This window comes from Malaya genurostris, chromosome 2, assembly GCF_030247185.1.
Source record: "Malaya genurostris strain Urasoe2022 chromosome 2, Malgen_1.1, whole genome shotgun sequence".
In the NCBI taxonomy this organism is placed as follows: Eukaryota; Metazoa; Arthropoda; class Insecta; order Diptera; family Culicidae; genus Malaya; species Malaya genurostris.
This window is the reverse complement of record NC_080571.1, coordinates 16,437,474-16,449,841: the sequence shown is the minus strand read 5'-3', so window position 1 is coordinate 16,449,841 and position 12,368 is coordinate 16,437,474. Positions and strand designations below refer to the sequence as shown.

Below are 12,368 nucleotides of genomic sequence, written 5' to 3'. Positions count from 1 at the left end.
ACAAACAAATGTATGTTTGCAGATATGGCCTATTTAGAAAGCAATCTTAGATTGCTTATCAGAATTATTTCAATGCGAAGGTCAACTAGACTACCGTTCAAATCACCGTCTTGCCTCCGCAAATCGTCAGCTTTTAAATCAATCAAAGCGATATACTGCATACTACCAAAAGGATTGTTTTTGCAGTAGTGTCTTTTAATCAACTGGAGAATAATCGGAAGGCTCAGTCACTCTTTTGTCTTGAACTAGTCGACATCGTTCGCTCCAAAAGACTCCCAACAAACAATGGCTCCGAAGAACGAAAACTTGTGCGCTTTGGTGTACGGTCCAAACGATTTACGCCTTGAGCCTCGTCCAATCCCGGAACCGGCATTCAACGAAGTAGTGGTCGAAGTGGACAGCTGCGGAATATGTGGAACTGACATTCACTTCCTGAAGGACGGTGGTTTCGGTGCGCAGAGATTGGTTAAACCTATCGTGCTCGGACACGAGTCAGCCGGCGTAGTTCGAAGGGTCGGTAGTAAGGTGACTCATTTGAAGGTCGGAGATCGTGTCGCAATTGAACCGGCCGCTGGATGTCGGACATGCGATCTGTGCAAGGTCGGTAAATACAATATTTGTTTAGATGGAAAGCATTGTACAACGCAAAAGCACGATGGGAATTGCTCTAATTATTACGCTCAATATGCGGACTGTTGCTTCAAGTTACCCGATCACGTAACGATGGAAGAAGGAGCTCTGCTAGAACCACTAGCAGTAGCGGTTTATGCAGGACGAAGGGCACAGATTGGACTTGGAAACAAAGTGATCATTTTTGGAGCCGGCCCAATCGGACTGGTATGCTTGATTGCTGCAAAGGCTATGGGAGCTACAAGAACGGTAATTTTGGACTTGGAGCATGCCAAGCATCGATTGGAAGTGGCCAAGAAATTGGGCGTGACTGGAGTGATTGCTATCAAAAAGGAAGATCAAGAAGACGATTTGGTGCGAAAGATTCATGAGATATTGGGCGGACCAGCCGATCGGGTGTTGGAATGTACCGGTTCTCAACCAGGCATGAGGATCTCGATCAAGGCTACCAGAAATGCCGGTAGGATCTGTTTGGTGGGTTTGGGCAACAAAGATGTTCAGCTACCGATGGTCGATGCAATCTCGAGAGAGATCGACATCACAACCTGTATGCGATACAATCACGAGTAAGTACTACACAAACTAGTTTGTTTTCTAACAGTAGCATTGCTGACGTCCCTAAGTTCACAAACAGAGGTGCAATTTCTGTTGATTTGTATATATATCTGCAGATTTCTTGAAGAAATTTTCTATTTTTTTTTCATCCGGTTCTCGTAACAGATTTTGTTGGACTTCTTACAGGGTTACTTTATGCCCTGTCCCACTGAGAATTCTGTTTAGATTCTGTTAGGCGTATGTTGAATGTCTAAGGCTGTGAACCATTTCACGGTTAATTTTAACCTTTGGGTTGAAATCTGACACTTGAGCGGTTATTTTGTGTCGAGTAGTTAAATTTAACTAAAACTGCGGTCCATTTTTAAATTTGACGAAATTATCGTTCTGTTTCTTGGAATGGCTTGTTGTTAGTTTTTTCCTATAAAAAATAGTGTGGAAATTGGGTGTTTTCTCCATAGAATAAGAAAATGTGTTTACCCGAATTAGAAGCATTATGTGGCTCGACAAAATTCATATGATCCTTTTACGTGTGTGGTGTCAGCACAGACTAACAGACAGGACACTCAAATTAGATTCTTCAATCATTTTAACGGTCATTTTGAATATTCCTTTATTTGGGACAGTACTCACATGTGTCATGATGGCGCTACGTTATCCTATCAAAAACATCCTGTCTGTCATCTAGACTGTGTTTATTTTTTTCATTTACTAACAGAGTTGCCATTCATACAGAATTACCTGTAATGTATTGATTTGTATACGTCCATGCGAATTTCATGCAGGATACAGATTTAATACATATTGCCAAAACTATGTACATAATTTTGCCTACTTCTCATCCTCCAACACAATACAAAATCGAACCCGCTTTGTTACAATATTTACTTGCTTCTGGTCTGCCGCCACTTAATTTCGGTTGAAAACTACCAACACAATAAAAAATAGTCTAGATGAACAACGATGAGTCAAATAAATGATTACCTTCCAACGTCGCGAAAAAGTTAAATATATTATCAACATAATCCAATAATTTATTGTGACGATTTATTTTCAAATATTTTGATGAAATCAGGCATCCCTGCAAGCAGCTGATCGGTGTTGACAAACGAGGGGAAACCAACTTGTAAAAAAACTTTTACATAACACAAGGGGTGTACAGATAGTAAATAGTTCGCGCAGTACAATATAGGTGGAACTAGTGCATCACGAAAAATTATTTTTATAAGAAATTACTCATACTGTCATGTCTGTTAGTCTGTGGTGTCAGGTCAGTTTTGTGTTTTGTCTTCAGGTCAGTTTCATCAGTTATTTCATGGAGGCACATTATTCCGATTAAAAGAAAACTAACGGACTGAACGATTTGTGCAAATTTTACTTACTTTCAAATAAGAAAGAAAAAAAACTTCCGTCTGAGTTACCTTTTGGTATTTGAATGTAACGACGAAACCAACTCCCTACTATGGATGCTAATTCCTGAAACTAACGTTTTTTGTTATGGTGGCGTTGTTTTCAAGAATATGCTATGTTCATATCATTTTGAAGCGCACAGTATATGCTTATGGAAATCAATTTCTGTCTGATGCTGAAAATCATAAGTTTCTCAATCCGGAACAGGGAAACCAAAAGTCAAAGAATTGGAAATATGAATATAATCAAAGCCCGTTAAAATTTCGTTGTATTCAATATGAATATAATACTAGCTTTGAGTTCTCTATACAACCGACAATTTGACTTTTCATCAAACGGGAAATGACATCTTGCTTATTGTAGTTTGATCAGAGATATCCATCTCCTCTGTCTGACGAGAGCTCCTATCTTTCACACATATACAGCACTGTTATGTAAAGTGTGCACGCATCATGAGAGCGCGTGTTTATTTTCTTTCAATTCTAGCACTAGATCACACTAAATTGCTGGAGCAGAGCTCTGAAATTCTCTGAGGTGCACACTTGAAACCGATTCTCGAGCTCGGCATAATGAAATGCCGAGTTCGATCGGCAACACGAAATTTTACTGATTATTCAGCAATTCACATGTTCATTGCCGAAATTCGTTATTGTAAAGTTCTTATATCTCGGTAAAGCGCATTTTATTGCCGAAGTTTGGCATATGTTGCTGAACTTGTCCGTAAACAACAAATATACCGAAATCAGCGAATCCGTTTGCAGACATTTCGAACAGTGTGTTAGCTTTTACTGAAATTCGGCGCGACACTTGTCATCTAATGTCACCTATCGATTTTGTACAGCCCCGGACGTCGCCATTTCTCATGGAGCTGAAAAATATTTACGAATTTGGAGAATGAAAGAGATTTCAGTATTACGTGAAAAGCTAAGTGGAATCAAAATGTTCTTTTTATATATACTTTTGAATATTTGTTTATTTCCAGGTAGAGCGAGCACTAGAAACAAATGATTTTATCTGTAATATTTCTTTTCGGGATTTGATTTTTTTTTAATTAAAGTGAGCTTTCGTGATAAGTTTATCGTGTAATAATAAAGCAAAATCCTTCCTACACTCGATTACTAATGATTCGGTAATCCATGTTTCGATCCCGATCGCTTTTGCCTAAATAACAGCAAAATTGCTGCTGACAGGTTCGGCAATAATTGACAGTTCAGAACTGCCGAAATTCTCAGTAATTATACATTTTGCCGAGACGGTTACCGAATCATCGGCTGTGTGAATCTCGACAATTATTTCGCTGAGATCCAGCAATAAAATTTAAGTGTGTAGAACTCATAGTTTGAAAATAAAGTTTCGTGCAGCTATGAGTTCCTTTAATATCAGTTCAAATCATAATATGAATGTATTTCAGTGTCGATCATCAAATAGCTGCACAAAAAAGCTCCATTTTAATTTATGATTTCTCGGTTAATTTTTCCAAAGGGCGTATAAGCAAGTGACAGTTTTTCTTTGCTTACTTTCTCTTTTATTAATTACCAAGCGGTTTCCACGTTTATCACTCACTTCTTTGCAGGAAATGATACCCGAATCTTTCAACTTTCAAACAGAATAGTGATATCAAAGAAAATCTTTTTAATCACATCACAATAATCGAAAGAGAGAGTGAGTAAAGAGAAACTGTCACTTGCTTATACGCCCTGTTGGAAAATCAACCTAGATTTTTCCATTGATTAATAAGATTTTTAATGCATGAAAATACAAATTTTATATGAAAATATCTGGCATCTCTGTCTATAGCACAGATAACAGACATATAAAATCCAATAAAAGTAGCAATTAGTCTCAACGTTCAACTACTTACTTGCAAAAACAGCATAATATCAAGATATTCAGCTCTCCCGTTTTACAAACAAATCATTAACGACACACTTTTTCACAAGAATGGTGTCCTTATACAAGAATATACAATTTTTTTTCTAGTTTTGAGGTTCACTATACAAGTTCCGGAATAACTGATAATTATCGAACACGCATAATAACTTTAAAATATAAATCCACTCGTTACACTCATGAGGTTTTTTCTGTTTTCTTTTTCCAGCTACCCAGCAGCTCTGGAGATAGTGGCGAGCGGTTACGTTGACGTAAAACCCCTAGTATCGCACCATTTCGACTTGGCGAACGTACATGAAGCATTCAGAGTGGCCAGTCAAGGGGAGGGTATCAAGATCATGATCCACTTGGTTCCCAGAGACACTAACAATGTCAAAAAATTTGTCAACTAGATTTTCTTCGAAAAATAAAACTAAACAAATAAATTACTGATTATATATATTTCAAAATAAGAGATAGAACTAAATCTAAAATTCCCATCCCCGATACTCCTTAACGATGCTATTATTGTCTTTCCGCATCCGTCGTACCGCGCTAGCTTCTCCCTTTGGAACAGCCCGTTTCTTGTGATCTTTCTTCTCCTGCAACCGAAGTCCATTCTTAACTCGATCCGTCACAACTGAAGGAGCAATCGTGCTAGCCGTAGTCGAATAAGATCTTGCACTGCGAGCATCATCCAACAGTTTCCGTACCATGATCATGCGGTACTCACGAGAATTTGGATCCAGCCCAGACAGTTTATCATCTAACTCGTTACTAATTAGGTCATTTGAACTCATGGAACACGCATCGTCCTGTTCGTTATCGGAGGGAGTGGAGATCTTTTCCGGAAACGAACTTGACTGAGAAGGTTCTGGGAATGGAGTATCTGTTGGGTTATGATCCAAGGCATCTTTGAAAACGTCTTCATCCTCGTCATTGAAAGGGTTTTCCAATTCGCTTGAGGACATCGATGCAATGTATTTGAGAATATTTGAATTCTTATTAGTCCTATCAATCACTGCAAACAAAATATTGTAATAAGATGATACTACAAAAAAAACCGGACATCGATCATTTACCTGGCTTTTCTTCTGAAAACTTTATTTCTTCCTCAAGTTTTTTCCTGCATTCTTCAATTTCCTCCTCGGCCATATTTTCTCTCTCATTGTCCTGACAATCTTCGTCGCTAATTTCATCGTCTTTGTCCTCTGTTTCATCTATCTGGTGGTACTCTTTCAGTACATCTTCTTCCATCTCCTTGGTAAACCCATAGCCAGAACAGAGCACCTCCTTATCCAAATCATCTTCCCGTTCCAAATCGCTGAACTTCGGATACTCCTCACTTTCGTAACCAAACTTCTTACGGAACAACTCCCGGACTCCCTGTACATCCCGATCGAAGTACATTTCCGCATTTGGATGCGAAGTAGACACCATCTGCGGAAAATCGATCAAAATTGGCTTCTGGTCCTGCTCCGTAATCATTACGTTGAATTCGTTGAAATCCCCATGAATGACGCCACAGTTACCAAGCCGTACGATCAAATTCATCAAATCGTCGTACAGCGCTTCCACGTTTCCAACCTCACAAACGTTCGTAAGCGGATAACCATCGACCAGTTCCATCACGACGCAGTGCCGGTTGAAATCGATGGGCCGTGGCACCGGGAATCCACGATCATACAACGCTTTCATGTATGCAAATTCACGTGTAGCGGAAATACGGGACAAATACAGCCAACTCATTTTGTGCCGTGTGCCATGATAGTCACGCTTCTCTCGAACATTCCGAAAGCAAATCCGTCCCAACCGATGCAGTTTTAGACAGAGGGGATTTCCCTCTTCATCCCCGACGGTGTAGATGTTGGATTCCTTTCCAACTCCGATTTGATTGCCAAAACCGGACACAGACCCGCGAAGTGTAAGAGATTTCAACGCCAAATAATCGTAACCCATGTTGGTCAGCCGATAACCATCAACTATAACGAATGGGAAAATGATTTACACGGTTTTATTTTAAATTTATGGAGTACTTACACCGTTTTCCACGTTCATAAGTCAGTAACTTATGCTTGCAAAGTTCCCGCAGTAATTTGTGAACTCCACCGGCCTTCAAGCTTGCGATAGCTGCCACCAATGCTCCCGGTACCAATTCATGATTTTTCATTCCCATTTCAATCTAGAGAATATAGTAGATATACGCATTTGTCGACTTTTAACACCTAAATTTATTAAACCTTACCGCAGTCAAAATTCGAAAGTCTTCCTTGCTCAAATATCGCAGAACAGTAACGTTCAGCTTCCCCATTCTATAAGATGTCGCTTAAAATCAGTAACAAAATAATATTTAGTTTAGTTTTTGCCCTGGAATATTTTCGAGAACCTCGTGTGGACTCTTGCTTTCAAATTGTTTACGAAAATTCAGGAACGTCAATTAAAATGATTGCTTTGGTTCAAGCGATTAGGTCAACTGAAACTAGCGTCACACGCACACTAGAAACTGGGATAGATATTTTGCCCAAAATATTATTCTAAAGTTTTTCATGAAATTGTGATACCAATTGGCTTTCAAACACAAAACTCTAAACAGCTCAGCGCCATCTATGTTTTATTTTGTGAACCAAGAAAACGATGATATTAGCTAATTATCACATAGAGCAATACAGGAATCGAGTATTCGACGACACGACCAGACACTCCGAAGCAAAATCGGAATAAAAAGTGTTCGTGAGCGATTTACTGCCAGTTATCGAATATTGAAAAACCCCTAGCTAATAATAAACATATATTTTACAAGCATCACTGTTGTGGTTGCTACGAAATAGTCGCCATGCACGGCATAATAATGTGCCAGTTATCATGGCGATAACAATATGAGGATGTGATGGTGATCTAGCAAATTAGAACATATCCGCCTATATTTACCACTAAATTTTTCGCTTCCTTTCTTCGTATCTATCAACAATATTTGAATCATAGGATAATGTCAAGAGTTTTGGGATTTAGGTTTTTTCCTTAACATGCAGAACAACAATTTTGCATTTCAATCTTATAATCAAAATACCCTGTCAAGCTGCCCACTGATTGTCTCAGCTTCTACTGGCATTTAAAAAGAGTTTCATTATAAGAATCATTCCACAGAAACCACCATCTGTCTAATAATAATCGGTCAGCAAAACAAATTATCTCACGACAACAAAGCACGCTCAAGAACTATTTACTTTCAAAACGACTTGCAGTAATACGAGCACAACGAATGTAGATTTCAGCAATCTACATTTTTTTTCGGATGTTTGAAATATGATACACTAATAAATCGGTAAATGTTGCCGCAGATTACAGTTGATTGTAATTCTAATCACAGTATGTTTCACCGGTACCTTAATCATTTATTTATTGTTGGATTTTTATATAACTTAAATATTGATGAAGTCATTTGAAATTTGTGAAAACTGATTAAAAATGTACAAAAACTTTGATCGAAAAACATTCGAAATATAAATAATTTAAGCTGTTCTAGTACATTTACATAAAAAGTAAAAAAATAACGGCAATCACGATCGGGTCTTTTCACCGTATTTCAAAATTGCAGCACATCACCAACATTCGGGGTCATACACGTTCATCTGAGTGCCTCAATGGGTTGCAGACCATTCTGGTCTCACGATGAATTTTTTTTCACTTTTTGAGCATAACGCCGTACATAAACGTCAAAGCAGTTGATATTTAGTTTCGGGTTGGTACGAACTTTAAAGAGATGCTAAGGATAATACATCTACAAGTATACATACTATTAATGAACAAAATATATAATTAAAAACAAGCCATAAAAACTCTTAATTCCTAAATAGATCTGCAGTCGACGTTGAGAGCTTTCGAGTTGCTCTAGATTGAGCTGGTGCAAAAAAGAAACCGAGACCGATTACTTTATGCACTATGGCTTAACCAAAAACTCAGACGTAGGCATAAAAGTCTGCAGTCCGCTAGCTGTGAAAAGATAAACAATGGTAGCTAGCGATACTGTAACTGTTATTCCGAAAACAACAATTTCTCAGACCGCGTTGCCAATTTCAAACATTTTTCATAAAATAACATTTTGACATTACCAGTTATTAAGGGGTAGCTCGATTTACGATACAGTTTTTAAAGCGAGTGGCAGGTCGGGTCGTCGGAGTATTACTTTCAGAAATAATTACAAACTACATTATTTCTATAAACAATCTTTTGAAATGGGTAAAACTTTCACATTCGTAAAACTTTTTCGTGAAAAGTAAACTTTCAACTTCTTTAATACTGAACTATAATTAGATTGATGCAAAGCGAGGCTATATAATAAGATTTCGTAATTGAAATCAATGGTTTAAACAACTACTGTGTGGAATAAACGACCAGACCTATTATTTCTGTAGGCCATGCAAAAAAAATAATAATTTCTTCTCATGCGAAACATTTAAAATTAGAATTCTAATTAGAAGAAATCAATGTTTTTTCTCTTATTTTAAAAGAATATTCTTCGATCATTCGAATTTCAACCGCAAATAAATGAAAATTGACTGGAGAACAAACATTCCTATCTATTTTGACAGCATCATTCGACAACATCATCGTTTGAACTACAGCGCTATTTACTTGTCAAACTGTCGTTAGAAGGCCAACATGTTGAACACTTTTTAATGAATTTATCAAATTTTTTAAAATTAAAATTTGTTGACCAAAATAAGAATACTATTCTTAACTTAAATACTCGAATTATTTTACAAAACAATACTAGTTTCGCCCTTCCTTTCTAGCAATTGAATTATCGTCCTGTTTGTTGGCATGTGTATCACTAAAAACATTGATAATAATTAGAAAAGAAGGCATGGAAAAATATTATTATATCAGTTTCCTATGTCGGATCAAAATACCAAATAACCTACAAGATGCGTTAAGGTGAAATCAAAGACATCATATTAACAAGATATCCAGCTCTCACATTTCCCGAACAAATCGTTGGCAACATCCTTTTTTGCGATAATGCTGCCCTCCGCATCGAATCTCGCACATAGAAGTAGGGGAGAGTAACGTAAAATTCGTGCGCGCCAAAATAGCAGCACTGTGCACCCATACAATTGACATAACATGTTGCTGAACTGAAGATTGATTTCGCTCCAAGCTGACAGGGTCTGGTGAAATGTAGCGGAATGCGCGAATCGCGTTTTTGATCAATTATTCAAAAACTAGACCGATGCAGTATTGAAGATACAAATGAATTAAAATTTTATTTGGAAAATAACCTGTAAATAATATATCTAATCTAAACTAATTAACAATGACTGAAAAATTAAAAAAAAAACTATAAACCTTATGAAGAATGGTCCACATATTTTTGCAGTTGATATTCTGGAAGCCAGTAGATGAATGTAACGAAATGCACTAACGACTAGTTTTTCTTCATGCACCGTTATGATTCAAAGAATGCTTGCTTTTTTGTGTTAACCGGCTTATCAACGCGTGAATTCAACCGCAGCTTCGAAAAATTACCTTTGAGATTAAAAGAGAACAATAGATATAAATGTCGCTAAATGTTATGTTAAGATGCCAAATACACGTCTTTCAAATTTCTACAGATTTACTTAATCGCTGAACACAGATTTTTCCTGAAAATGACTTGGCATTCATTGCTTGCTACGAGAAATAATATTCAATCAAAGAATGGTTTCCATTTAATTTTACTTTTGATTGTGCTGTTTAAGTGATGCGTGTAGAATAAACATCACAGTGGTGTCAGTTGAGGTTTTACGGTTGATCTTATTGTCACTACCCAATATGTTTGTCATCTTCATCCAAAGCATCATAAAATTGTAAGTCAAAATGTGTTAGGTCTTATTTTTATTGAAATGAATAATAATAATTAAATTTGAAGCCGTGCTCTATCATAAAACAGTCAACTGGTGAGCTGATGTCAAACATATTATTTCTGCTCAGCCAGTAGTAACACAGGCAGATCACAATACACTGTATAGTATCCGGTTATAGTCCAATTTGTTACCTGGGTTCTTTCCAACGCACTACATGAGTCGCTCCGAAGATTAACTGTACCGATTTGTGAAAATATCGGAACGGTGCAGCAGCACTCCGAACCTTCATATATGCTTCCACAACAAAAACAACATCATCGCCCACAACAAGAGCCATCGTCACAACAGCTCAAACCACTTGACTTCAGTTTGACCAAAAAACTACTGGCAGCCGTATTTTTCTTACTTTTCATTTACGCCTGGAAGCAGTACTTCGAAGACGGAAGTCGTTCCGGTACAAGTACATTGTAGTGTCAAGGAAAACGAGTGGAATTCGATAGTACGACATCATCAATTAAAAAAAATGAGTACGAAAAAGGTTTCCTATTTCTTCAATCCGGACGTGGGAAATTTTCATTACGGACCAGGGCATCCGATGAAACCACACCGGCTCTCGGTAATTCATCATATGGTGATGAACTATGGACTACACAAGAAGATGCAGATATATCGGCCTTACAAGTAAGTGGGTTGATATTGAGTAGGATTTGTTGTTGAACATAGAATTTCTTTTGTAGAGCCAGTGCACATGACATGTGCCGCTTTCACAGTGACGAGTACATCGAGTTTCTGCAACGAGTTACCCCTCAGAATATCCAGGGCTTCACAAAGTGTCTGTCGGTGTTCAACGTAGGAGATGATTGTCCGGTGTTCGACGGATTGTTTGAGTTCTGCGCCATGTACACCGGAGCTTCCCTCGAAGGGGCACAAAAGCTGAACCACAATCATAGTGATATCTGCATCAATTGGTCCGGCGGGTTGCATCATGCGAAAAAGTTTGAAGCTTCCGGTTTCTGCTACGTTAATGATATCGTTATCGGTATTCTAGAACTTCTCAAGTATCACCCCAGAGTGCTGTACATAGACATTGATGTTCATCACGGGGATGGCGTGCAAGAAGCTTTCTATCTGACTGACCGAGTGATGACGGTTTCGTTTCACAAATACGGAAACTATTTCTTCCCCGGTACTGGTGACATGTATGAAATAGGTGCCGAATCGGGCCGGTATTACTCAGTCAATGTTCCGCTGAAGGAAGGAATCGACGACCAGAGCTATGTGCAAGTTTTTAAACCGGTTATTTCAGCTGTCATGGAGTTTTATCAACCGACAGCAATCGTCCTTCAGTGTGGAGCAGATTCATTGGCCGGTGATCGTCTCGGTTGTTTCTCGTTGAGTACGAAAGGTCACGGAGAGTGCGTAAAGTTTGTGAAAGATCTGAACGTTCCTACCTTGGTGGTCGGCGGTGGAGGCTACACATTACGAAATGTCGCCCGGTGTTGGACTTATGAAACTTCCCTACTGATCGATGAAACCATCTCCAACGAACTGCCGATGAATGATTATCTGGAGTTTTTTGCACCTGACTTTACCCTCCATCCGGATATTCCTAGTCGACAGGACAATGCCAACAGTAAGCAATACCTGGAGGCTATCACTCGTCACGTGTACGACAACTTAAAAATGTGTCAGCATGCTCCGAGTGTGCAAATGTTCGACATTCCGGAGGATGCATTACCGGAGGAAGTAAAAGTTAAGGAAGAACCGAACCCAGAAGCCCGCATGTCCCAGGAAGAGGAAGATAAACAGGTGGAGCCAAAGAATGAATTCTTTGATGGAGAAAATGATAACGATAAGAGTGAAAATGAACCTTAGCAGTAGGTTTAGCCCAGCACTTCTAGCATTAAGCACTATTTTAAGTTGAAACGAATGAGTTGCATTGCAACATTGGTAATCGTGTTTAGAATATTTCAAATTATATTTAATTTTACGCAAATCGTTAAAATACGATATGAAAACGTTTGTCTTTTGTGTATAAAAATAAATTGAATGCATAAAACACTC

At 38.1% G+C, this 12,368-nt stretch overlaps 3 protein-coding genes across 4 annotated transcripts; 2 read left to right on the top strand and 1 right to left on the bottom strand.

The window, feature by feature from the left end:
- The first annotated feature begins 214 nt into the window (after positions 1-214).
- LOC131429578 (sorbitol dehydrogenase-like) lies at positions 215-4,907 on the top strand. The gene is made up of 2 exons (XM_058593792.1): positions 215-1,196; positions 4,691-4,907. The coding sequence occupies exons 1-2, from the start codon at positions 286-288 to the stop codon at positions 4,872-4,874; spliced, it is 1,095 nt and encodes a 364-aa protein (XP_058449775.1). The 5' UTR covers positions 215-285; the 3' UTR covers positions 4,875-4,907.
- On the bottom strand, positions 4,904-6,879 carry LOC131429577 (uncharacterized). The gene is made up of 4 exons (XM_058593791.1): positions 6,707-6,879; positions 6,502-6,643; positions 5,544-6,443; positions 4,904-5,482 (listed from the first exon to the last, which is right to left on the bottom strand). Exons 1-4 carry the CDS (start codon positions 6,770-6,772, stop codon positions 4,950-4,952), a joined length of 1,641 nt encoding a protein of 546 aa, XP_058449774.1. The 5' UTR covers positions 6,773-6,879; the 3' UTR covers positions 4,904-4,949.
- A 3,377-nt stretch (positions 6,880-10,256) lies between these two features.
- Positions 10,257-12,335, top strand: LOC131430938 (histone deacetylase 3). 2 transcript variants are annotated; one of them, XM_058596235.1, is made up of 3 exons: positions 10,257-10,307; positions 10,370-10,985; positions 11,042-12,335. In XM_058596235.1, the coding sequence occupies exons 2-3, from the start codon at positions 10,828-10,830 to the stop codon at positions 12,177-12,179; spliced, it is 1,296 nt and encodes a 431-aa protein (XP_058452218.1). In that variant the 5' UTR covers positions 10,257-10,307; positions 10,370-10,827; the 3' UTR covers positions 12,180-12,335. The 2 variants fall into 2 exon arrangements, with proteins under 2 accessions (XP_058452218.1, XP_058452217.1); XM_058596234.1 differs by lacking the exon at positions 10,257-10,307 and having other exon boundaries at positions 10,317-10,985.
- The last annotated feature ends 33 nt before the right edge of the window (positions 12,336-12,368 follow it).

Coding starts and splice junctions, on each gene's coding strand:
- LOC131429578 (XM_058593792.1), top strand. CDS start 286: ATGGCTCCGAAGAACGAAAACTTGTGCGCTTTGGTGTACGGTCCAAAC. Junction 1,197..4,690: donor TGTATGCGATACAATCACGA/GTAAGTACTACA, acceptor TTCTTTTTCCAG/CTACCCAGCAGCTCTGGAGA.
- LOC131429577 (XM_058593791.1), bottom strand. CDS start 6,772: ATGGGGAAGCTGAACGTTACTGTTCTGCGATATTTGAGCAAGGAAGAC. Junction 6,444..6,501: donor TTATGAACGTGGAAAACGGT/GTAAGTACTCCA, acceptor CATTCGTTATAG/TTGATGGTTATCGGCTGACC. Junction 5,483..5,543: donor GTTTTCAGAAGAAAAGCCAG/GTAAATGATCGA, acceptor TTTTGTTTGCAG/TGATTGATAGGACTAATAAG.
- LOC131430938 (XM_058596235.1), top strand. CDS start 10,828: ATGAGTACGAAAAAGGTTTCCTATTTCTTCAATCCGGACGTGGGAAAT. Junction 10,986..11,041: donor CAGATATATCGGCCTTACAA/GTAAGTGGGTTG, acceptor TTTCTTTTGTAG/AGCCAGTGCACATGACATGT.